At 34.6% G+C, this 25,311-nt stretch overlaps 1 protein-coding gene across 6 annotated transcripts in view; it reads left to right on the forward strand.

Moving 5' to 3' along the window:
- The window catches only part of Slc4a10 (solute carrier family 4 member 10), a 228,877-nt gene that overhangs the window by 135,162 nt on the left and 68,404 nt on the right, over positions 1 to 25,311 (forward strand). For 3 of the 6 annotated variants that reach the window (XM_041631596.1, XM_041631599.1, XM_041631598.1), the window contains exons 7-11: positions 5,441 to 5,532; positions 6,458 to 6,547; positions 11,911 to 12,068; positions 16,145 to 16,232; positions 18,466 to 18,612. In XM_041631596.1, coding sequence (XP_041487530.1) covers positions 5,441 to 5,532; positions 6,458 to 6,547; positions 11,911 to 12,068; positions 16,145 to 16,232; positions 18,466 to 18,612 — 575 coding nt within the window. The remainder of the gene's footprint in view (positions 1 to 5,440; positions 5,533 to 6,457; positions 6,548 to 11,910; positions 12,069 to 16,144; positions 16,233 to 18,465; positions 18,613 to 25,311) is intronic. The other 3 variants (XM_041631597.1, XM_041631600.1, XM_041631601.1) reach the window with 3 other exon arrangements.

Below are 25,311 nucleotides of genomic sequence, written 5' to 3' on the forward strand. Positions count from 1 at the left end.
CTCTACCTTTGTATAATGTGTTTCTGATTTAGGGTTAAAAATTGAAATGCACTAAAAAACAAAGCAATATTTGCCCAAAGAAGTCTAAAAACACCTAGAATATGTTTCTGTTTCCTTTATTGAATTGTTCTTGGGGTATGCCAGCTCACTTGTTCTCTCAAAGGTTAAGTATCTAGACACTGCATTTCAAATGGAGGTCTTCCATGTTTCATATATTGCATCAACAAAATAGCATATTATTTTCTCTTCTCCTTCCCAGTATATGCTTTCTGTTTGTATTTTTTTCTTAGTCGTTTATGATAATTTGTCAATCTCACCTACAAATACGCTGATATATATGTACACATTACATATATATGTAAATATTGTTGGTGTTCTGCACATTCTCCTCAGGGCTAAGATGCAGGATGCTATGGATTCACCATGCATTTTTAATGCCACCATGCTGTGTTTAACTTTCACTTTTCATTAAGCATCAAAACTGTGAGAATTAAAATGACTGATTCCGATGTTTCAATAAAACGTGACAGTTACATTTGGCAAAACAATTGCAAAAATAATAGAAAATAGTATCTACTTTGACATTAGAACCCTGTAAAATGTACTGAAATGAAAACTATCCATACTATTCAAGTCATTCCTTGAATCTAGAAATATTTTTTCAAACACAAATGTGACTTGGTTAGGTGATCAATAAATCAAAATAAATTAATGCTTATATTATTATTTAGATCAGGCATTTTCTTAACGTGGAGAAATTCATATTGCAATTCTATTGTAAAATAATGTTATTTTCCTAATTTCATGTTTTTGATAATTCTTGGGCCTCATAGCTTCTGTAGTATGGGGTATCTCATTCCTCCATCATTACTATTGATTTCTAGCTCTTCTTCTTTTGCTTCCACATCTTCCCTCCCTCCTAGTTAGAACACTTTCCAGTTGCAGGTTTTCTGGCTGCAAAATCTGAAAGGGTTGCAGGGCTTCTATTAATTTCTCTAAATTACTGTTCAAAGTCTTAAGTGGAGAACATTTAGATTTAGAAGGATGGGGTATATGTTGAATATTTTGATTTTGACCTGGGTAGATTGCAGCTCCTATGTTAATGATGTTTCTTTGTTTTATTACCTTAAATTAACTTTTATTATAATGCTGTACTTTTATTTCCAGATGCATGAGGTCTTTATGTTTAGAAATTCTTTTTTAATATTGTATTATCATAAATAAGAGAGCATGTAATATTTATCCATCATAATGGTCTACATTGAAAGAGAAAGCTAGAATATTGCTTCTTAGTATCGCTGGACACATAGCACATTAAGAAATTCCAATATATGAAAAATGTTAAAAGAAAATTAAAATTATGTTAATTATACACAATTTATGTGCCTGTTTAAAGGCTGTGTTATCATTGGGCTATGGAAAATTGGTTTTTAAGAGCAAATATATTTCTAAGATAACATATTTAAGATTTTAATTTTTCATTTGAAACTAATTATTTCCAGACATAACAGTTTTTAACAATTTTAATTGCATGCATACTCTTTCTGTTTTTGAAATGTATCTCACCTAGGCATAATTTTCTAAATATTTATCTTTCTTTCTCCATGTTTTCTATTTCCATAAATAAGTGTATTACTGCACATGTATGTAACTTTGTCATTCATCTCTATATTTCTTCATTTTGCTCTGTCTTGTGTCTGTCTCTAACAGGCTCATCTCATCTCTGTACCTCCCTCATCTCCTACCCTTTGGGTACTCTAAATGCGTTGAAGGTTCTGAGGTAGTGTAAACCAGCTTGGACTCTAGGATAATAGTACTGTACTTCCATGTCTTCATCCCAGTTTCCTTCTAGTACATGTGATTTAGACTGGATTAACCAGTAGCAAATAATGATACATGTCGGTAATAAATTATTTAATGATTTGAATTAAACCAGATAAAAATTTTGAAACTGCTTTTATATCGTTCATGCACACAGTTTACATATATGAGAGAACTGTATGTAAAGACTCAAATACAATTCAAAGAAAATCAAACAGGTGCTAATATAAATGCTATACACTATACACTTTAACTCATATATATGAAACAAATTAGATTTTTATTAAAATATATAACCATATTTTAACAGGTAAATAAGTAATGTAAATGAATTAAAAATGAATATTGAATAGAAAAGATGATGTTAGATTTCTCAAGTATTTACACTTCAAAAGTCATAGACATCAGTTTACATTAGTGATAATGATATTTCATCAAGCTTTGAATAATTTTCATGAACTATAGTAAGAATAGTGAGTTTATATCTGTTTCATCGTGGTATCTTAATGCCTTGAGATTTACATACTATACTAGTAAAGGCTATCCAACTTTGTGATGCCATTGATTACAGTAAGTTTCCATATGGACAACGGGCAGTGGACAAGGGGAGGAATTAGAAGGAGACGGGCAAATATTCGTTTGTAAGCATAGTGTTAAAGTAACTAGAGACTTCTCACAAGCCAGCAGCACTTGCAAAGTTTCCAGTACCCGAGTGCTGATTTCTGACTTGTTTCCCCCAGAGAGGAAAATATTCTTGCAAATTCTTCTCTCTTCCATTAGAAAGCAGTCACTATGCCTGAGAACTGTTATTGTATGAATGACATTTTTTCATCACAGAAGTCAATCAGCCATCATATTAGAGATGCCCTTCCCTCAATTTATTTATTCATTTTATGTGATAGTATTTGAGTTCATGAAATGCCTTTTGGAAATTAAGCCCATAATCTTCTGAAAGGTGGTGACTGTTGAATTCAATAAGTTTTAAGCAAAAAAAAAAAATATAGTGCACTACAAATTTATGAAAGCTATTTTACAGTCTGGGGAATCTAGTAGTTCTATGGACTATTGCAAAGCATGCATTTTAGCTTTATGTATATAACAAACAGTATAGGTTTCACCTGAAATCTGTAATTTTCCTAAATAGCTTAAGCAAAGCTTTTTAAGCTTAAGTCTTAAATGATACCTACAGATTCTCAGTACCCTGCAAAGTTATCAAAATTACTTTGTTTATATTATTTTACATTAATTATTCACTGTATACTTTAGAAGTAACATTACAATTTTAAATGATAGTTAAACTTTGAAGGACTTTGAGAGTGACAGATAAATTAATGTATCATTCTAAAGTATAGAAGATACATATACTGGGGCTTCTGTACCTATATCAGAAGATATCTGTACTATAGTACACATTTTCTAGACATGTCGGTGCTCTGGAAATAGCATGTCCTTACTGCCATCTAACACGCATCCTGCTTGATATCCAGAACTAGGTCACTATTAATATCATTTAAAATATTCAGAGAAGTAGTTTCTAATTCACTTCCTCACTATCAGCTTTGAAAGGTAATATTTTATAATTTTTAATTTTAAAATAAGAATAGCATAGAACTGTAAATATCCAAATGTGGCTATTACAATTATCATGTAATAGCAACACATTAGAAATCACAAATACTTACAAAATAAAATGTAAGTGTCAATGTTTAAATGTAGTTCATAACCTGAATGTAATTTATGAAATATTGTTCCTGAAACATATGAATAAAAACAGCAACTGGATTTTTGAAATTACAAGTTGTAGCATATTTGCTATCTGATTATCTCATCAAAGTTGATTTTGCATTGGCTTTACTCTTTTGATATGTGTTTTCTAACAGTTTTAAGCAATTGATATTTCATGTAGTTTCTGACTATATGACAAAAATTATTATAAGAAAACATCTATCTTTATTTTTTCTATATCTTGAGTCTTATCTCTCTATTTTACAAAATGTTTAATAAATTTAGTTTTAAATATATTTAATGCTCTAACTCATGAAAATATGGAGAAATGTCGTGAAACTGGTGATTGAAGACATCTGTTAGTAGCACAAATGCATTATGTAAAAGGCTTTTATAAAAACAGTTATTATTTTGAGAATGGTGAATTGAACGGCTGCTGATGAACAGTTCAGTTGTAGCTACACATTGCAGGTAGAGATGGGAGAATGGAAAGCTCACCTGACTTCCTCTGAAGGATGCACACTGCCTTGAGTTCTGTATTCAAAAGTCAGATTCTGTGGCTGTGGTTTGAGGTGAATTTTCTTTAAGATGTCACTTTGTCTTTATCTTTACAACATATATTGTTTTTCTGTGTTTGATGGAAGCAGAAAAATGTTAAATGTTAGAAGAAAATTAAATCTATTACTTTCTGACAAAGTTATTTTAATCCAGAAATTGTTATCTATGAAAGGATGATATTTTACTGACAGGTTACTAGTATAAGCAGTAAGATTATAGTATTTAAAATAAATAATTTTGTTTTTAATCATACTTGATGATCAGGGAAAAATTGATTTTTTTTCTGTAACTATTTAAAGGAATTAAGAGAAGTTTAGAGTTTGTAGCAATCGGAAAGTTTGAGAATAAAGGTGAATTCTGAATAAAACTGAGACTTCAGCATGGAGAGAGAGAAGTTAGGCACAAAGAGTACTTCTCATGCTTGAGAGCAGTGAAAGGAAAAGGGATTTTGAAGCCGTTGAGAAGAATGTAAACATAGTAAAGGCTTCAACATTGAATTTTTATTACTCGTTTCACAGTGAAAGTAACAAGTGGAGATGGGCTCAGGATAGGCAGGGGAAATTAATAAACCAGGCTACTTATTATTTAATTGCTAACTCTGGGCAGATTTCAAAGGATTTGTGCTTGTAAGGACTGCTGCATAGTGAATGGCGGGCATTATGTTTTCTAGTTATTGTCACATTCCCAGCTTGGTTATCCAGATAACTAACCTCACCTTTCATTCGAGGATGGAGAACTACAGCGTATTCATATTTTCAATAATGCTCGTGGGAAGCTGTACAACTCTAGTCTAGCGATCTTAATAGCAGATGAGTGGATAATTATAGTCACAAGATCTCATATTTCTAATAAGTTCCACCTCTAAATTTTATTGCTAAAGTACATAGTGATTTTGCTAAAGTACATAATAGAACCTAAAAGTATGCTGGGCAGTTACTGATATTTATCTTTTCTGGTATTGTCAAAAATTCTTCAGAGCTTGGAGGTTATGCCTTTTTTAATATGTGCAATTGGTTTTAATTGATATTTAGAAATAAATGAACTTTATGGTTAAATTTAATTATGTTTTGAAGGCAGCTTCTCTTCAAAGAGAATAATCATTTAGAGTTTTAAATTGATAATTGACTTAAATATTCTTGATTGACTTCTCCCATTTCTATCTGTAACTGATAATCTCTACATTGATATAGTTCTGTTTAACTGAACATTCATGCTTACATCACAAGCTTATTAAAAAATTCGACTTAGTTTAGTTAAATTGAAGTTCATCTTTCACCCAGTCTGCCTAGAGCTGTGTAAGTAATTGTTTGTATTCTGTAATAACAATCTCTTTCAGCAGGTCAGGTTGTTTCTCCTCAGTCTGCTCCAGCCTGTGCCGAGAATAAAAATGACGTGAGCAGGGAAAACAGCACTGTTGACTTCAGCAAGGTAAGTCTTTCTTTATTTCACCTAAGGAAGTGGCTAAATTGCTAGTAGAATTTCTTACCTGTTGACACAGGCATCTGCATGCCTTTATTTGGGTTATTAGCCAAACCTTTAAATTGTTATAGACAACATTAGCGTTCGGCTCACATGCAGGGCTTTGCTTATGTGAGAACACAGATGTGTAAGTTTTATGAATCATAGTTTGGATTCAGCCACTTGTAGTGTGTATCTCTTGAAGTAAAAAGGACAATTGGACTTCATAGAGAGCATAATCTGTTGCTTTAAAATAATTTTTAGATGTCCCCCCTCAAAAATTCCTATTATATAGAAAAAAGTTATCTGATATAAATCTTTACCATTACTGTATAATGAGAAGTCAGTGTAAGGATACCCTAGAAGGTAAAATAACAGAATTTGAATAAAAACAAGCCTAAGGGCTAATTATGTTGAGAGCTACTTCTAGTTTGGTATTATCTAAATAAAATAATTCATTTGGATTTATACTAAGAAAATAATGAGTTACTGAAATGAAGGGATTCTTGGTTATGCACTTCTGGCTTGTGTATGTGCTACAGTGGCTGTGGCTATGTAACAGCTGAATAGAACAGAGAAGCTCCAATATTGGTCTAAAATCAATCATCTAAAATTGGACGATTTTCTCTGAGTGGCTGATAAAGAAGTATTGCTTTGGTAAAGCCCTCGGCATTAGCAATAGGGAAGGGAAGTGGGAATGGATTTTGGTCTGAGGAAGTAATCTACATCAAAGTTCTGAAAAAGTAATGGCAATGAGCACCTTGGACCTGTTTTAGCATCCCTGGGACATGCGTACATGAGCTAGGCTAGCTATGTGCATGCCTTTGCCATGGTGCCTGGTGGAGAATTGTGGAAGCATGATGTACCAGCTTAAGTCTGTTAATTATGCGTGCAGGGACTGGGAGGCCAGCAAAAGGGGCATACTAGTCCATGTGGGATGAAACAAAGGCATGAAAAAGGACCTCCACACCAGCAAGAGAGAGAGGTGAGGGCATATTTGGGCTCTATTTCTACAGTAGTTCAAAGCTCATCTCACTGTATGGAGGCATGTAATTGAAATATTAAAATAGTTTAAATGTATTCCATCTGCCACTCTAAGAATTATATTTTTAAAGCATTATATCATCATTCATCTGTAAGTTATAATAAAGCTGTCACAAACTTCCATAAATTTGATTTTTTCTGTTCTTAGTTCAAAATAATATCAATCTTAAAAGTGATGACATAAAACTTGACTGTCTTATAACAATGGAATAGTTGACATTTTTCAAAAACAGTGAGTTTAAAATATGTAGATCATCCTTGAAATTAATTACTTTTAATATTAAGAACTTATACATTGAATTTCATATATCCATGTTATTTTGGAGTGTTTGGTAGCCTATCTTCATGACCTTCAAAAATAATGCATCACCTTTAAAGAGAAATGGAGATTGCCAATTAGACAGGACAATAATCTCATCCCTAGGATCCCCTGGCAAATGGAACCATAGAAATGGCAGAACTAGGTTTTTTTCTCATTTAATCCTTTCTTTCATCATCACATTTTCATTTACTGGCCCATTTAATGGGGAAGTTTAGGCCAGCCATCTGCAGCCCTCTGTCTTTTGTTCATCAGAAAGAACACGCCTGTGGAAAGCTGTGTGTCTAGCATCTATCTTTTATGGCTTTTGAAGAAGCTCTCTACATTGCAACATTACCATTGCCTAAAATAAGAATAATGTGTGCTTATTGTTTTGTTGTAGAGGTTCGATGGTATTGTGGTTTGTCAGACTGAACATAAAGTGACCACTGCGTTAAGAGTGTGAATGGAAGTGTCACAAAAATTTCAGACCACACTTAACATGCTGGCCGCCGCTGCATCTTCAGTGCCTTTAACAACACTTGAGAAAGATGTTTTTTGAAGGAATCTTATAAGATTCAAAATTGTTTAGTCTCTAGTTTTAGACCAATAAAACAAAACAGGAAGCATTCCTAGTTTTATAACCTGGAGGAGCAGAGAATTAGGATTTGGAAAGCATTGATCCATCACTATGGAAGCTATTCTTAGTGCCAGATTCTGAAGGTGCAAGTTAAGATGTTTTTAACCTAATGATTTCAGTTTGCTGGTGGATTTTCTAAAGTTCAGCTTAATCTCCACATTACTGTGTCCATTTCAGTATTTTCATTAATGTTGTATATATCCTAAATCTCACTCAAAAATTGAGATATTACAAAGGCCCTTTTCACTTTATGTAAGTTGATCCTGCGTTCTACCAATCTACGCATCTTTAGCCTCTACAGTGTTTAGGCCCTCCAGGTTTATTCAGTTAACATAATCTGTTATGTCAGAGTATGGCTCTTTCCACTATGCCTTCAAAAAGCAGGTGTTTCTAAATAATATAAACCTCTTTTTTTGTTTTGCTTTGAACACAATAGAAATGGCTCTTTTTTCTTTTTCTTTTTTTATTGATTTTTATTGCACTCTACATTTTTCTCTGCTCGCCTCCTTGAAATGGCTCTTTTAAGTTAACAGTGATTCTTGTATTTCAAACGGTCCTAAAGAAGTGTCCCATAATTACCCTACCTGGAAAGAACCTCTCCTTTTTGCATCTTTGTGCTGTGCATGAAGCATATTGGGAGTAAGAAACTTTAGTCATATCGTTTAGTGCAAAAAACGGAGTCCTAGAGACCTTACACTGCCACCTGCTCCAGACTGCAGGGTCAGATACCATTTGCCTCGAATGAACCCTCATTAACTATCGTGCTTTTAGTAATAGCTTTTATTTGTTTATTTGTTAAAAATTTTCACCTCCTCCCATCCTCCCATTTCCCTCTCACTCCCCCCACTCCTGCCACCCTCGCTCTCCAGTCCTAAGAGAAGTCAGGGTGCCCGGCCCTGTGGGAAGTCCAAGGCCCTCCCCGCTCCATCCAGGTCTAGGAAGGTGAGCATCCAAACAGAGTAGGCTCCCAAAAAGCCAGTACATGCAGTAGAATCAAAACCCGGTGTCATTATCATTGACTTCTCAGTGCTTTCTCTTTATTTCCACCTCCGTTTCTTTCAGCTCTAGGTGTGTGCCTTGGCTGAGCATTTCCAGCCCCACCATGGTCTTCTCTTTTATCTAGTTGCCTAGAGATGAACTATTTTCATCAATGGTTTAGTCCCAAATAACTAAAATCAAGCTTCTTTCCCTTCATGGTATAGTAGTAGGGACCATAGAGTCTAGAAATATGGTATAAATCTACAACTCCCAAATTGTAGCTTGATTCCCTGAAAGTTCTCTTCAAAGCACTTGAAACTTTCAGGATTTTTCTATGTCCATTTCAAGTGTCTGAATCCACTATGGGAGTGTCTTAGGAAGGTATTGGGTTTTTTTGTTTTGTTTTTTGTTGATTTTGTTGAGCTATACATTTTTCTCTGCTCCCCTCCCTGCCTTTCTCTTCTCTCCCCTTCATGGTCTGTATCCATGCTCCCAATTTATTCAAGAGATCTTGTCTTTTGCTACTTCCCATGTAGATTAGATCCATATATGTCTCTCTTGGGTCTTCATTACTGTCTAGGTTCTCTGGGGTTGTGATTTGTAGGCTGGTTTTCTTTGCTTTATGTTTAAGTATTGTAACCTAGACCCTCAAATACTCTTTATGCAACTATAAATTAATACACGATTGAATTTGTGGTTCTTAAATACAGTTTTTTGTTTTAATAAGAAGAAGGAATATTGCTAAATGAGATTATTTATGAATTGTGAACTAATATAATAATATAGAATTATTCTAGGTATAATTTAATTTGAAAATATAAATATGATTAATGCATTATAAAATCTAATACCTTCCATAAATATCCATGTAGTGCAGAATAATATAAAATAATGATTGCAATACAATGATTGACCCAAGACACGTGACTGTAATTTATTATATTTAAAATAAAAAGAAAATTTTGCTGATATTGAAATCAGATTCTGCATAACTTCTTCTAGGTAATAAATATCAGTTATATGTTTGGTTTATGTGATTTAAAATCATATATAATGGTCACATTTTTGTTAATTAAACTTCTTTAATATGCTATGCAATCCTTGACTCAACTGAATTTCACTTTAAAGCAGTTAATTCTATTTTTGCCTCTTCTCTGAGGTACAGACTTTAATAGCAAAGACTTTGATATTGGTTGAGTTAAAAAAATAAATTTGAAAAAAGTCTTCTAGGCAGAATTTATACTTCAAGCATTACCAATAAATTTCCTATTAATTACAAATTATCTGTTTTTATTTTTATGTTAATATTGGCATTGCATCCGTGTCTTTGTATGTGCATGCCTGTGTGCACGTGTGAGCACTCGTGTGCGTGTGAGGGTGCTTGTGTGCTACAGTGTTTATGGGAGGAGTAGAGGATAGTATGCAGGAGTCAGTTATCTTCTTCCATTTGGATGCAAGGATCAAACTCAGGTCTTAGATTTGCCAGCAAGTGCCTGAGCCAACTCACCTGCTTATTGGTCTTTGTAAAAAGTTATGCCATCTTTTAAAGTTTTGTTCTGTTTGTCATAGATTTTTCTACATGTTGATTAAATTTAGTTATTTTTTTAAACTTTGAACATTTTGTTAAAAAGTTGTTGCATATTTCTCACAGAGGTAGGAGTGGGAGTGGTTAGATGGAGGCTAAACATGAAGTGTAGCATTCAGATTTTTAACACCCACATAAACAACGTCCTATAAATCACAACAACAACAGCATATCCCAACACATACAGTATATAGCAAACCTTGATCCTTTTCCTGGAATCTTTCCCATTATGGCAAAATGCAGACATTACTAATTTAAAGCATTTTAAATATCACAATAAGACTGTGAATGAGACTTGCTTTCTACGAATTAAAAGGTTAGATTCTACAAAAGCAAAATACGTAGCATGCAATATTCATTATACATAGGAGAAGAATTTATACATTTATATTGGTGTATATTTATAGAGAAAAATGTGGAGCACGTAGCTTATAATATTTGTGAAATATTCTTTCTATGCAAACTTTAATTTTGTAAATGATTCTTTAAGATAAAGTATCACTTATACTATTGGTGGAATGCCGCAAATCCTTATTTTTAGTTGTGGCCTTGTTTTTCAGTGCTGGAGAGGTTATGTAGAGCTGACCACATGCTAGGCAAATGCTCTGCTATTAGAGTTATATAAACTGCTATTATATGGAATCCTTTTAATTAAATATAGCTAAATATAGCTGTATTTCTGTGTTTTACATATAGCTTATCAGGTATCTTTAAATAGCTGTACAAATGCCTTTTTTGAAAAACATTTTAAACATAATCATTAGACTATAGCTATGGATTTATAAGGTGCTTTTTAAATTCTTTTATTTTGAGATTATAATGTAACTATGTTGTTTCTCCTTTTTCTTTCCCTCCACCAAACCCTCCCATATAACCTTTCTTGTTGTCTTCCAGATTCATGTCCTCTTTTTTCATTAAATTTTATTAAAATGCATATATGTGTGAAATATAGGCTGCTCAATCTGTATAATGTTACTTGTGTGCATACAGGGTACGTTAAAACGTTTTATTGATTTAAAACTTCTTTGAATAGTATTTTCTAATTTTTAAGCCTTCAAACTAATTATCTTTCTATAAATGTCTTCCCGGCCTCATTGCTATATGGCAGAGCTCACTCATTCTCTCTTGCTCTCTCTCTCTCTCTCTCTCTCTCTCTCTCTCTCTCTCTCATTATTCCCACTTTGATTCTGGTCCCCTTTTCATTAGCATAATTGCATAAAACCAATTGCTAGGGCAGATAAACTCCTAGTCCCTAAAAAACAGCATTCCATAAAAAGCAACTCAAATGAGTTAGAAACAAGAAATAGGCCTTACAGATTTTACTTTAAAGCCACTGTTTCATTTCCATTGAAGCCCCATGCATAAAAATGATATGTTTTTAAAGGCTCTTCTACATGCATTTTTCAGACATCACCCTTTCCTCTTAGTGTTTCTTTTTAGTGGTACTTTTGTTTTATCTTCATTCATTTAAATCACAGACATTTCATAGTAGAAATTCAACTATGGATCTACAGTCATTTAAAATGCTATTCTTTTAACCCATTTTTTTTCTTTATTCTGTCATGTCTCAGTTGTATGAACAACTTCAACTGAAGAATTTCTCAGGCCAACTGTACAATATGAAAAACATAACACAATTTAGAATTTAGAATGAAAACAAATATTAAAGTTATATTATACTATAAGAATATATTTATTTTAAAGTAGCTATATATTGAATATAAAATTCATCTGTTATAAAATATTAAATTTGTTGACATTATACTTAAACATGATTAAAGCATTTACTTGTGATGCTCTCAGGTTGATCTGCATTTTATGAAGAAGATTCCTCCGGGTGCTGAGGCTTCAAACATCTTGGTGGGAGAGCTGGAGTTCCTGGACAGAACTGTCGTCGCCTTCGTCAGGTTGTCTCCAGCTGTCCTACTCCAAGGCCTGGCTGAAGTTCCAATCCCAAGCAGGTAAAAGTATCCAAGGAATTTTTATGCTTATGGAATAATTTATCTTAGGAAATGGTAATTTTTTAATAAAGTTTTCTGACAAATCCTTTACTAGAAATGAATTTATTATCCATAAACCTGTTGTCTATTGCTTATAAACGTGGGAGGGGTGCTTTAAAAACTACTGTGACCTTCCCGTCTCCTTCTGGAACTTCATATTTCGTGCTTCTCATCAGTAGAATTCAGGTCTATTTTACAGCTGTTCTACAGTTTTTCAAAGATTATATTGAACTGTATGTTTAAGAAGAGGATCTAAGCATGTAGTCCCACTGGAGAGAATCATAGAAGACTTATTTTGTTGGGTTAGGCCTTCAACATCTATGGAAATGCCTGATTGGAATCTAGTGTTTCATGCTTCAGTACTAGGTCATTCGGTCTCCACTCTCAGGGTTTGAAGAATCATTGGTGGTCATCCAATGAACATGGTTGATTCTGGTCAAAAGGCCAAGTTTAAATTTATTACCTGAACTTGTTTTCTACTACCTAAGGATGCACTGAAACTAAAAGATAAAGGTAATTAAAAATGAATTCTCTTATTGTTGATTCCTGCTTTGTAGATACAAGGGTGTTCATGGGTAAAACTATGAGAAAAGAAAACAAAGAGGAGAATATTGACTTTAGCATGTTAGACTCTTCCTGCTTTATCTAGGAAGCTTGTTTCCTTTTCTCTGGAGACTATTTAACCTGATTCCTATGCACACATCGCCTTGGCTTAACCATGGCAGAGCCTGTCTGCTTACAGAAACGGAAGGTGCTGAGAAGTGCAGCTGCCCAGGCAAAGTGGGTTTAGAGAATATGTTTTCTTCTGGGAACCTCTGACTAGAACTCAAAACATAACACAAATTCCTCCACTATTTGGTTGCAGATAAGATATCCAGGCTATAGGGAATCATAGAAGTAAGGGAAGCCTCATTCATAAGGACCCTTTGGGTGAGGACTCTGTAAGGTCTTCAGTTGGAGCACATGTCTGCGTGGGCTGAGAAGAAACCTGGTCACTATTAAGGTTATGGAAGAAATTTCTATTTATCCCATTTGGAGGATACTGATGTACATATCAGCTTTCAATTAAAAATGGGGAGGTAAACTAAGTATATTAAAATAGCATACAGTATTGATAAGGCTGCATTTTTCTACATGTAAACTACATATTATTAAATATTCTGGATTCCAGCCAGTGGTGGTACACACCTGTTATAGAATTTTCTTTTAACTAAGCAAAGATGTGTTACATTTGCTTATGCTGTGAAATGTTATTTTAATTCTTCTGTAAAGGTGTGTTAGTTTTGTTTCTGCTGCATTTGTTTAATTATGTAAAGATGTGTTGCATTTGTTTCACCTTGCCTGCCTAAGGAACCTGACTGGTCTAATAATAAGCTGAAGAGCCAATAGCTAGGCAGGAGAGGGATAGGCCAGGTTGGCAGGCAGAGAGAACAGGAATCCTGCTCTAGGCTTGGAAAAGGAATGAGAGGAGAAGAGTAGGAGAAAGAGAAGAAAGGAGAGAATGAGGGGGCAGGCCTAGGGCCAAAAGCCAGGTATCCTCCAGCCAACAGACATGAGAAGCAGTGAAAGTAAAATATATACAAGGAAATCAAAAGTAAGAAGCACTGAGGCAAAAGGTTGATAGAGAAACAGGTTAACTTAAATGAAAAGATCTAACCAGAAATGAGGCTAAGCTAGGCAGAACATTCAAAACTAAGTCACTGTGTCATGACTAGGGAGCTGCTTGTGGCCAAAAAGAAAAAAAAAGAAAGCCTTGGGAGGCAGAAGTAGGCTGATCACTGTGAGTTTGAGGCCAGCACGGTCTACAAAGAGAGTTCTAGGAGAGCTAACACTATAGAGGAAACTCTGTCTCAAAAAACAAAACAAACAATAGTTTCTGAAAATCTGGGGTTCTGATTTCATGTGTCGTGTTTACTAATTGTAGAGCAGTAGAAACTGTAGCAGTTTCAAATTCCCATTCAGTTAGATATTCTTTTTTTTCTTTTTTTTTATTGAGAAAAGGAAAAAAAAACCAAGTTTCCGCCTCCTCCCAGCCTCCCATTTCCCTCCCCCTCCCCCACCCTTCTCTCCCTCCTTCCACCCTTCTCCCCCTCCCCCCACTCCTCTCCCAGTCCCTCTCCAGTCCAAAGAGCAGTCAGGGTTCCCTGCCCTGTGGTAAGTCCTAGGTCCTCCCCCTCCCTCCATGTCTAGGAAGGTGAACATCCAAACTGGCTAGGCTCCCACAAAGCCAGCACATTAAGTAGGATCAAAACCCTGTGCCATTGTCCTTGGCTTCTCATCAGCCCTCATTGTTCGCCATGTTCAGAGAGTCCGGCCCTATCCCAAGCTTTTTCAGTCACAGTCCAGCTGGCCTTGGTGAATTTCACCACTGAGGAAGGTATCTGGAGACCTACAAGTAAATGAGGGCTGCTTAAATACAAGCTGCTTGCTTGTATTTCAAAAAAAAAAAAAAAAAAAAAAAAAAAAAAGAAGAAGAAGAAGAAGAATTCTCAGGAGTAGAGTATAGCCATAATAGGGTTATATACCCTCACTTTGAGATGTGTCAGGCTTAGGTGATCTCATCCATACTGACACAGAAAAGTGTATGTAGAGACAATGAAGAAAATATTGGGGGCACAATCGAGCCACTATGTAGGGAGAGATTCAAAAGACTGGGATATTGTTGTAGGAAGGCTGCTTGGGCCTTCTGTCTGCTCGGCAGTTCAGACCCAAAATAATTACACAGAAACTGTATTAATTAAAACACTGCTTAGCCCATTAGCTCTAGCTTCTTATTGACTAACTCTTACATCTTAATTTAACTCATTTATATTAATCTGTGTATTGCCACAAGGCTGTGGCTTACCACCAAAGTTTCAGAATGTCTGTCTCTGGTGCTTCATGGCTTCTCTTTGACTCTGCCTTCTCTCTCCCAGCATTCCATTTAGTTTTCCCCCATGTAACTCTTTCTGCCCTGTTCTGCAATGTATCGAAGCAGTTTCTTTATTAACCAATGGTATTCACAGCATACAGAGGGATATTTATTTAGGAAAGGTAAAAAAATAAAAGAAGATTAGATAAACAGAATAAAGAAAACTATCTGGGAACCAGAACTATAATCAGGGGCATGCCATGATTATCAAGCAACATACAGTAGATATGTCAGAAAATTAATCTTTTAGGACATTATAACACCTGCAGTAGAAACCTTAAAATGATCAAGATACACACAGGTTAGAAATCATCTCAGCATTTTATCAGCATTATAGCTGATAAAAGCTTCTGCCACCACATTCAACTATTTTTGCTTTTTATATATTAACTGCGGGTACACACACACAGAGAGTTGAATTTGATTTGGGTTCAATTATAACTGATAGAAAATTAATGTTGCATATAACCTCTAAGATTGTCTAATAGATGCTTCGTATGAAACTATATAATATCTAGAGCTTACAGCTAAGAACTATACCTGCTAGAGTTGTCTTTAACACTGTAAACCATTTAACACATGAACACTACAGAATGCTATTGCAAAATACATGGCACTCTTTAATTTTCACACCTTTTCCTTTCCTTCTGCCTAGCTAATTATTAAGTCATAGCAGTTTTATGTTCAATCAGAATGTGTGTACAGTGACTGGATGTTAATAATGTGTTCTCCCTTAATGTATAATACTTTATTGCTCTTCTTCCACTTGAGTGATCTTCATTTTGTGTACTTGTGAACTTTCCTGCTTCCTATTCAGAAAGATTTAATTTTCCTCTCATCCTCCTCTAAGAATGTACAATCTTTATAATTCCTAGTCACAAATGTATAGGCTGTGTAGACAGTTATATGCAGAAACCCTGGGGTTAAAAACACCCTAATATTCTCATTGCCTGATGATTTTATATAGAAGTCTCAACTATAAAACATTTCTAAATCATAATGAATTGTAAGAACTTATGCAAATTTTTACATCAAAACCCTGTTTGATTCCATTGAGATTGGTGATTATGCTCTACTTAGATTATTGTTACATTTATAGCTTGAGTTTTTTTCTTCTTCATTACAGATTTCTGTTCATTCTTCTGGGACCCCTTGGAAAGGGTCAACAATATCATGAGATCGGCAGATCAATTGCAACCTTAATGACAGATGAGGTATTTATTCATGTTTCTAAGGAATATTCTCTCAAGATATACCTAGGTTTAGAAGTCCCTTTCATGACAGTTTTCTGGAAATCATATTTTTCTGTATTGGATCCAATTTTCCCAAGTTTTCACTACCAACTTTCCTTGAAAAAATTTACCCAAAAGGATAAAGTAAAGCCAAGAATAATAATTTTTTAAAGCTGATATGGTCATAAAAATTGTTAAGCATTTATATTTTGTACTACTCTGTAAGCATGACTTATATGTTAATAGCATAGAAAATTTGGGGGGAAAGTTACTTAGCTGTCTAAATGAAAAGTAGTAGTTAAGATGCATAGGATATATAACACCAAAAAAGCTAGGAAAACTCTGCACACTCTCTGCAATTACCTGATATATCTACATTTATATCTATATCTACCTATTTATATATATAGAGAGAGACATCTAGATATCTAAATATCTATAGATAGATATTCCTAACTTTGTGATTTTAAAACTATTAATGGAACTGTAGATGGATTTTGCTGATCTCCATTATATATTTCTTTGTAAAAGAAAAAATGTACATTTCTATTTTGAATTATAAAAAACTTTCATGGGGAGATGTTAAGTCTCAAAAATTTAAGATATTAAAAACCTGAACCCCTGATACCATAACAACATATCTGGTCAAACAAGATATGAACTAGAACACCAATAAACATGCTAACATGAAGGATGGTAATCTTAGGGGCCACTATCCTTTGGCAAACAACAGCTAGCAACAACTATCTGGAGAGGGAGAGAGAAAGAGAGAGAGAGATACAGAGAGAGAAAATGAGAAAGAGAAAGATATATGTGTGTGTGTGTGTGTGTGTGTGTGTGTGTGTGTGTGTGTATGTATGTATGTATATATGAGAGAGAGAAAGGGAGAGAGAGAGAGATAGTCTTTCTCAGGGCTGACTTTAGCTATCTAATACCAAGTGGTCAATCCTGAAAATGTACACACAGGGAACACAAAATAGACTCAGCATATTATATTAATATATTTATTAATTTATATATTTATATATGTAACAATAATAATCTTTAAAAGGGGGCTGTGAATTTGAGAGGAACACGAAGAAGGAGTTGGAGGGAGGAGATGGAGAATTGCTAATTTATTCAGATATTTATTGTATGTGATCTGCATATCAGCACTTGTACAGAAGGTGGATAAAAATATGGACAAAAGCTTTTTCATTTGTTGACCAAATAGTTGAAAGATGGAGTAACATAGAAGTTATTATACAAGATCAGTGAAGGGAGCTAGAGGTGGCATGAGGAACTTCCTACTTTAAAGAGAGAACGTTTCTGAGCCAACAACAAACAAGGACAAAGGTTTTGAGATGGGAGTATGTCTGGATCACTTGGGACATTTAGAACAAAAAGGCTTAGTAGGAATGAGGCCATTTAGGCAATGGGCCAATTGTACAGGGCATTGGTCTATCACAAAAGAACTTAGACAGACTGGGGAAACAAATGGAAGAGTTTGAGTATGGAACTGAACCCCAAGACACCCTTAACTCATCCTTGACTCCTCAGTTTCATATCCACATCCAATCCATAAGTAACCCTTTCAGACTCAGACACTATGTCCAGAATCCTACCACACTTCATTTTCTACATCGTTTGTGTCTGGCGTTTCCCCATTTTTTCTTCTAACAGGTTCAGTATATCTGGTTTTATGATGAGGTCTTTGATCCACTTGGAATTGAGTTTTCTACAGCATGATAAAATGGATCTATTTGGATTCTTCTTCATGAAGCCATCCAGTTTGACCAGTTCCATTTTTTGACAATATTATCATTTTTTATAGTTTGTATTTCTGTTTTTTTAATCAAAAATCGTATATCCATGGGTAGGTGGATCTATGTCTATGTTTTTAATTCCATTGATAAAAATGTGTTTTTTGTCAATACCATGCTGTTTTTATTATAATAGCTATGTATACACCTTGAAATCGGGGATGATGATACCCATTCCTGGACACACACATACATGATTCATTGATTATTCAGGTTTGTTCAGCTATCCTAGGTGTTTTGGTTGCCATATGAAACTGAATTTTTCCTTTCAAGGTCTGTGAACAATAGTGTTGTAATTTTGATGGGCATTGCATTGAATCTGTAGGTTGCTTTTGCTAAGATGGACATTTTATTATATTAATTCTTTTGGTGTCTTTTATAGGTTATTATTTGCTACTCTTTTTCTTCCACAGGTGTTTCATGATGTTGCTTACAAAGCTAAAGACCGCAATGACTTGGTGTCAGGTATCGATGAGTTTCTAGACCAAGTCACAGTTCTCCCTCCTGGAGAATGGGATCCAAGTATCCGGATAGAACCTCCCAAAAATGTTCCTTCCCAGGTTGGTATATCTGAAAACATTCTTTCAAATTCTAATATTTTGATTTCCTTTAAGTTCATGTCCCTAAATAATGCAACTTGCCATAAAGTATGAAATTATTTATGTTATTCCATGAAAGCAAAAACATTAATTTACAAAATGTTCTTGTTAAGACCTAACACATTGAGAAATTTGGCATTTTGATCATGAGTCACTAAATAGGTCTAATGTTCCTGGAAATATTTCAGGCCTGAAATAAAAGATATTGCATTGGGTAATATTAAATTTAATAAAGCATAAAATATGACCTGAGATAAAGCCCATTATTTTCAGTGTTCTGAAAGTTGACACGGATTAGGAAAATTAGAAGAAGAATTTTGTACAAACTCCCTATTACTGGTAATCACAGTGGAAACTGGGGAAAGTTTTTCATCATGATCTTTATGCTTATATTCTTCCATGTATTGTATAATTGTTTTAATTCTGTGCATGCAAATCAAATATGTGTCTTACCTATCCTATATTACGGAAGAAATAATAAAGATTGGTGTTAATGTCTAGGGTGTGAGTGTTGAAAACGATGGCAAAGCTCTCTTCTCATATTGCCTCTCTCTTCCTGGAGGATCTGCCTCCCATGTCCTTCACATTGTCTTAGGCTCTTGTCCTACAGAGTCTCTGATGTTCTGACTGAAGTGAGAAATATGTCTATTGACCCAATCCTGGACTTAGATTTTCAGGGCAGTTAGAAGTTGACAAACTGAAGTCCAGTGGTGGTGGCTTACGCTTTTAATTCCAGCACTTGGAAGGCAGAGGCAGGTGGATCTCTGTGAGTTTGAGGCCAGCCTGATCTACAGACGAGTTCTAGGATAGCAAGGGATATACAAAGAAACCCTGTCTCAAAAACGAAAACAAACAAACAGAAAACAAAAAGTCAGCAAACAAGCAAATATATTACTTAATGATGAGTATGTTTAAAAAGGTCATGTCATTTCCTCTTATTAATATCTCAGGCTTGTGTTTTTATTTGAAGTCATTCTACCATTACTAAAGTCTATTTACTTTCCTTAACAACTAACATTTTGTAGTTATGTAACTAAAACCATATAATTTAAGTTCCTCTGCAACTGAAGTAAAGACAGTGGCTTTGAGAGTGATTGTAAGGGTTTCCTTATTTCTCCACACATGCACATGTCTGCACTGATGATATTAGAAATGGCAACATGATGGTTTATAAATAATAGAAAAACCTCTAACTAATGATATTGGGGTAAATTTAATGAAACTATTAAAATATTGAGAGTAACACTTTGTAATTCACTGTAACATCTTGAAAACACTGTAACATCTTGAAAAGTTACAAGTAAATTAATTTTAAATTATTCTGGTTTTGAGGAACAGCATTTTTGAGACAAGATGAGTAGCGGGTTTATATTTCCTATTATTTTATGCAAAAATAAGAACTAGCAAATTCTGAATATTAGGAGAAAGTAATACATAAATAGAACATTGAATTAGGGATTCTAGTGTCTAGGTTCTGTCAATGTGTGTTTGTTTGACCTTAAATAAATGCTTTATCCTCTCAGTACTGATGCTTTGTTTCAGAAATGCTTAGTAGAATTTCTTTAACAAAGGAAGCATTCTATAGTGACACCCCTAATCACCAAGCTACTATCAAATGCTAATAATGTGGCTATTACAATTGTAACAAATCAAATTTTGATTGTAATTAACTTAAATTTGTATAGACGCATGGTTAAAAACTATTATATTAGATAGCAAGATTTTATCCAATGAGTATGAATTATATATATGTTGTATACTTCTTTGTTATACAAGTATTTTAAAACTCCATGCTATATCTAAATACTAGATCATATGATTTATGTTCCCTTTTATTAAGGGACCAAAATGAATTAGCATATATTAAGCACCTTGAATTCACACTCATTTAAATAATGTTAACCTCATCAAATAATTTCTGTTGTTTTCATTCTTTTGAAATGTACAGATGACAGCATTTTTAATACCTTTCCCTTTCAGATAAAAAAAAGGAACAACCTGTCATCTCAAGAGATCAGTCTGAAATTCTGTCTTTATCCTCCTATGTCAGTCATTATAATCACTTTCTTCTATGTTCCTGCATCTTCTTTGTTCTTTTAATGTCATGTACTTGGGTTGTCAAAATCACAATTCTGTGGAGATTCAAATTTTATTATATATCCACGCTGTTGCAGCCAAAACAGAAAGGGAAACTATGACTTCTTTGACTTAGTGATCATAGCGCTCAAATGAGCCCTTCATGCTCCATGTTCATCATCCCATCCCTCCCAAGGCTAGTCATACTTTTTAAGTGAACATTTCTCATCTGTTCTCTCTCAAATTCTTAACATGCCCTCTGTGACCCTCCATGCTACATGGTTCCTTTTTCTCAGTTTTATTAAAAATTTGAAACAATCAGAAACACTTTCTGTGGATTCTGACCAGCACGTTCCTCTGACAGCTCAGCCTTCCCTGCCTCGCTGATGGAAGCCAGCATTCCATTTGTGTGCCAGATCCCACGCTAAGCATCTACTGAAGGATTTGCTCTGTCAAAGCTCTTTCTCTTTCATCATTATGTCAGTCCTATGACCTCTTATATCATTTTATTAGCATACTTCCAAGCCACAATCTTTTAATGTATAATTGCTTTGAAATTGTTACTATTATCAGTTGTGTATTTTGTATGTTGTAGAGGAGTTATCTATATTATATGTCTCCCTCTCCACTTTAATGCACTAGCTATTTCCACTAGTGCCATGCACAATGAATAAAATCTGTGCTAACCTATTGCTCTATATTGCACTTAATTCAGGAATAGCAACATTTGATAGACTTTGTTATGCCCTTATCTTTGGTGTACTTTCTTTGCTTTGGTCCTAAACAACAGTCTTTTGATGTTTCTACAGCCTCTGGGGTCAGTCCTATCCAGTTTTTGTGTAGGAGGAGGCTGCTACTTAGTTCCTAGCTGCTCAGCCCCAAAATAACCACACAAAAACTATATTAAATAAAACATTCCTTGGCCCATTAGCTCTAGCTTCTTATTGGCTAACTCTTATATTAATTTAACTCATTTCTATTAATCTGTATATCACCACATGGCAGTGGCTTACCAGCAAAGATTCGGCATATCTGACTCTGGGGACAGATCAATGGTGTCCCTCTCTCCGCCTTCCTTTTCCCAGCATTCAGTCCAGCTTTCTCCATCTACCTAAGTTCTGCCCTATCAACAGACCAAGGCAATTTTTTTATTCATTAATAGCAATCACAGCACACAGAAGGAACTCCTACATCATTTTTGTTTTCTGGTTCTTCCATTTTCTCTATGATTTCCTTGTGTTGAAACTACGACTTTGACCATAACCATCTTCTCTCTAATCACAGTTCCTGCTGTCTATACTTATATTCTTAGTAATATAAACAAATCTCAGGATTTTAAACCTTTTTTTCCAAAACTCCAAACTTATTTTCTAAACTGAACTCAAGTGTTATTCATCTTCCTATCTGCTGTCTCCATTTAAGTATTTGATAGACATTTAAACTGAACATTTTGAAAGTTTAAGCCAAATTGTATATAGTCTCATTTCTTTATCTTTCTCTATTTTTTAATTACAGTTTTAGGACAAGCAGCATATGATCTGTTTCCAGGAATATCTAAAGGTCTATGAGTTTTCCTCAAAATTAATTATAGTATCTTTCATTCTTAGTTAATAGCTAAATACATTTTTATAATTGATCAGGCCTAATCGATCCATTATTTTGTCTTATACCTTATATCCATTCTTCCAGAGAATTCTGTTGACTTTGCCTTCAATATTTATCAATACTTATACTATTTCTCCCTGTGACTGCCTTCATTCAACCTTTTATCACCTTTCTCATGGATTTCTGAAATAGCTCCCTAACTGGTTGCTTTGTTCTGTGTCCTGGAATCTCTCCTCAACATCATAGCCAAAGTAATTCCATGTTTTGTTCGATCAGCTTTTTCTTTAAAACCTTGTGAATATTTTTCATTTTCTGGAGAATAAAAGCCAGAGAGATATACTTATTATCATATAGATAATACTGTCTTATTAAATCTCTATATCATCACCTATCTTTTCTTGTGGAACTTTATCTCTACTCTTTTCTTAGTTCATGGTAATCTTCAAATCTTCCAGGCATTCTGACCCTCAAGTCTATAGCCCTGGCTTTTCTTTCTTCCTTGGTATCCTCCAGTTATTTAGCATGCCTGTTTCTCTCACCTCCCTCGAGTTTTCTTAAGTGGTCCTTTCCACAGGGCCTATTTGAAAACTCAGTTTATAATTGCCACTCTTGCCTTCCCTCAGTTACCTCAGTCAACTGGTGTTCTGTGCAAACATTTTTCATTTCCATGGATCTCCTTCTTCCTACATACTGTAGAATTAAATATTTAATTTTTTAAAATTTCTGTATTTCCTGTGAGAATATATACTCTACAAGCCTTAGAAGTCTTTCACACACACACACACACACATACACACACAAAATACATGTTTGTGCCAGGACTAAAGTAGGTTCTATCTCTTCCTTTAAAAAAAAATATTTTACGTATCAATCTCAGTTCCCTCTCTTTCCTTCTTCCTGCTCCTATTTTCTACCCACTACATCTCCTATCCATTCCCCTCAGAGAGGGTGAGGCCTCCCATGGGGAGTCAAAAAAGTCTGTCACAACACTTGAGGCAGGACCAAGGCCCTTCCCCTTGTTTCTAGGTTGAGCAAGGTATTCCTCCTTAGGAATGGGTCCAAAGAGCCAGTTCATGCACTGGGGATAAATACTAGTTCCACTGTCAGTGGCCCCACAAACTGCCTAAGCCACATTCAGAGGGCCCAATTCTGTCTTATGCAGGTTCCCCAGTCTGGAGTCAATGAGCTCCCATTTGCTAGGGTCAGTTGTTTCTGTGGGTATCCCTGTCATGACCTTGACCCCTTTGCTCATAATATTGCTCCTCCCTCTCTATGACTAGACTCAGGAGTTCAGTCCAGTGCTTAGCTGTGGATCTCTGCATCTGCTTCCATCAGTTACTGAATGAAGGGTCTATGATGGCAACTAAGGTAGTCATCAATCTGATTACAGGGGAAGGGCAGTTAAAGTACCGATTCTTAACAGGGGTTATTTTTATGGATTCCTGAGAATTTTCCTAGTACCTAGTTTCTCACTAATCCCATAATGGCTCCCTCTGTCAAGGTATCCCTTTCCTTGTTCTCCCTCACTGTCCTTCACCTAACTTGACCTTCTGGATCCCTCATGTTCTTTTCCTCCCTCCCCTTCTTATCCCCCTACTCCCCTTCCACCTCCCTTCCATGTTGTCAATTTACTAAGGAGATCTTCCCCTTTCCTGGTGGATCCATATATCTCCTCTTAATGTTCTACTTGTTCTAGTTCTTAAAGATTTTTATTGATATTAATTATTCACATTACATTTTTCAATGCATTTTACTCCTTGAGAAAACACGTGCTTTAGAATGGTTAATATATTAATTGCTTATCTATTTTATCAACATATGGTTCTTTAAACTTACAAAGCAAAAGTTAAATTATCCAAAGGCTATTATCCCACAAATGACCAGATAATATCACGTTTTCTGAGAACAATAGAAGTTATAACATGTAATTGGAAGTATGTAGTGATGGCCACTCTTAGATCATTTTTATAAATGTTTTATAATTACCTGTGAAGACAAACCCCTCATCAGTTAAAATATATCTTCTCTTTTATCTTTAAGATTTATTCTAGTGCATCTTAACATATACCTGCAGAAATGGTAGAAATACTAAATAATGAACTTTTGTAATTGTGCTTAACACACAAAATACATTTTGTCATGTGTGAAACATATATAATTGTGCATACGATACACTAACGTATCACTTTTGTGCTTCACATTCATACTCATTCTTGTTTGGAATGATAGTCAAGGAGAAAATTTAATTATGCAACTTAAAAGTTCTTTATTATTCTTTTAAGCACTTTAAAGTAATAATATGACCAGTGGTAGAATTTTAGGAAGTATTTTCTGATTTATTTCAAATATCTCTGTAGGTGACAAAAGTAAGTGGAATTAATCTGAAGGAATATAACACTTACATAAAACCTCAGTTGATTTGCGTTTTGTTCAAGAAGAAACTTCCTTTTGTAATAATATTGTGTTTATGAGTCATGAAGACTTATAGCATAAATTTCCCTTTCTAGAAAGACATGATCTAGAGGAGTAAAGGCAATAATACTTAAAAAAAGAAAATTATACATACTTTTTTTCCTTCTCTTTCTTTTATGGTAGAAATTAAATCCGGGCCTTAAGACATGATAGACAATCACATTTCCAGTGAGCTGTATGTACCCCAGCCCTATTACACTGACATTTTCTGTGTATCTTTGCAACTGCAGATAGATATCAATGTACGACACCAACTAGGGCACCCAAAAACTGGTAGGTGTAAAAAATAAAAATGCCCATCATTCATCAAGTTAAACCATATTATAAAATAGGAACTGTTGTCTTCCTCAGTGATGAGGAAGAATAAAAGCTTTAGGGGATTGGATGGATTTTCACAGAACCTGTCATCTTAGCCCTTCTACACATGACTTTACCGGAGGAAAAAAAGGAGTTTTTGTCATTAATGTCTGGCATTGCAACAAAATATGCACCAACAAAAACTTCCCT

This window comes from Microtus oregoni, unplaced genomic scaffold (assembly GCF_018167655.1).
Source record: "Microtus oregoni isolate MIOR12 unplaced genomic scaffold, Mior012 000037F_ref0000500, whole genome shotgun sequence".
Lineage (NCBI taxonomy): Eukaryota > Metazoa > Chordata > Mammalia > Rodentia > Cricetidae > Microtus > Microtus oregoni.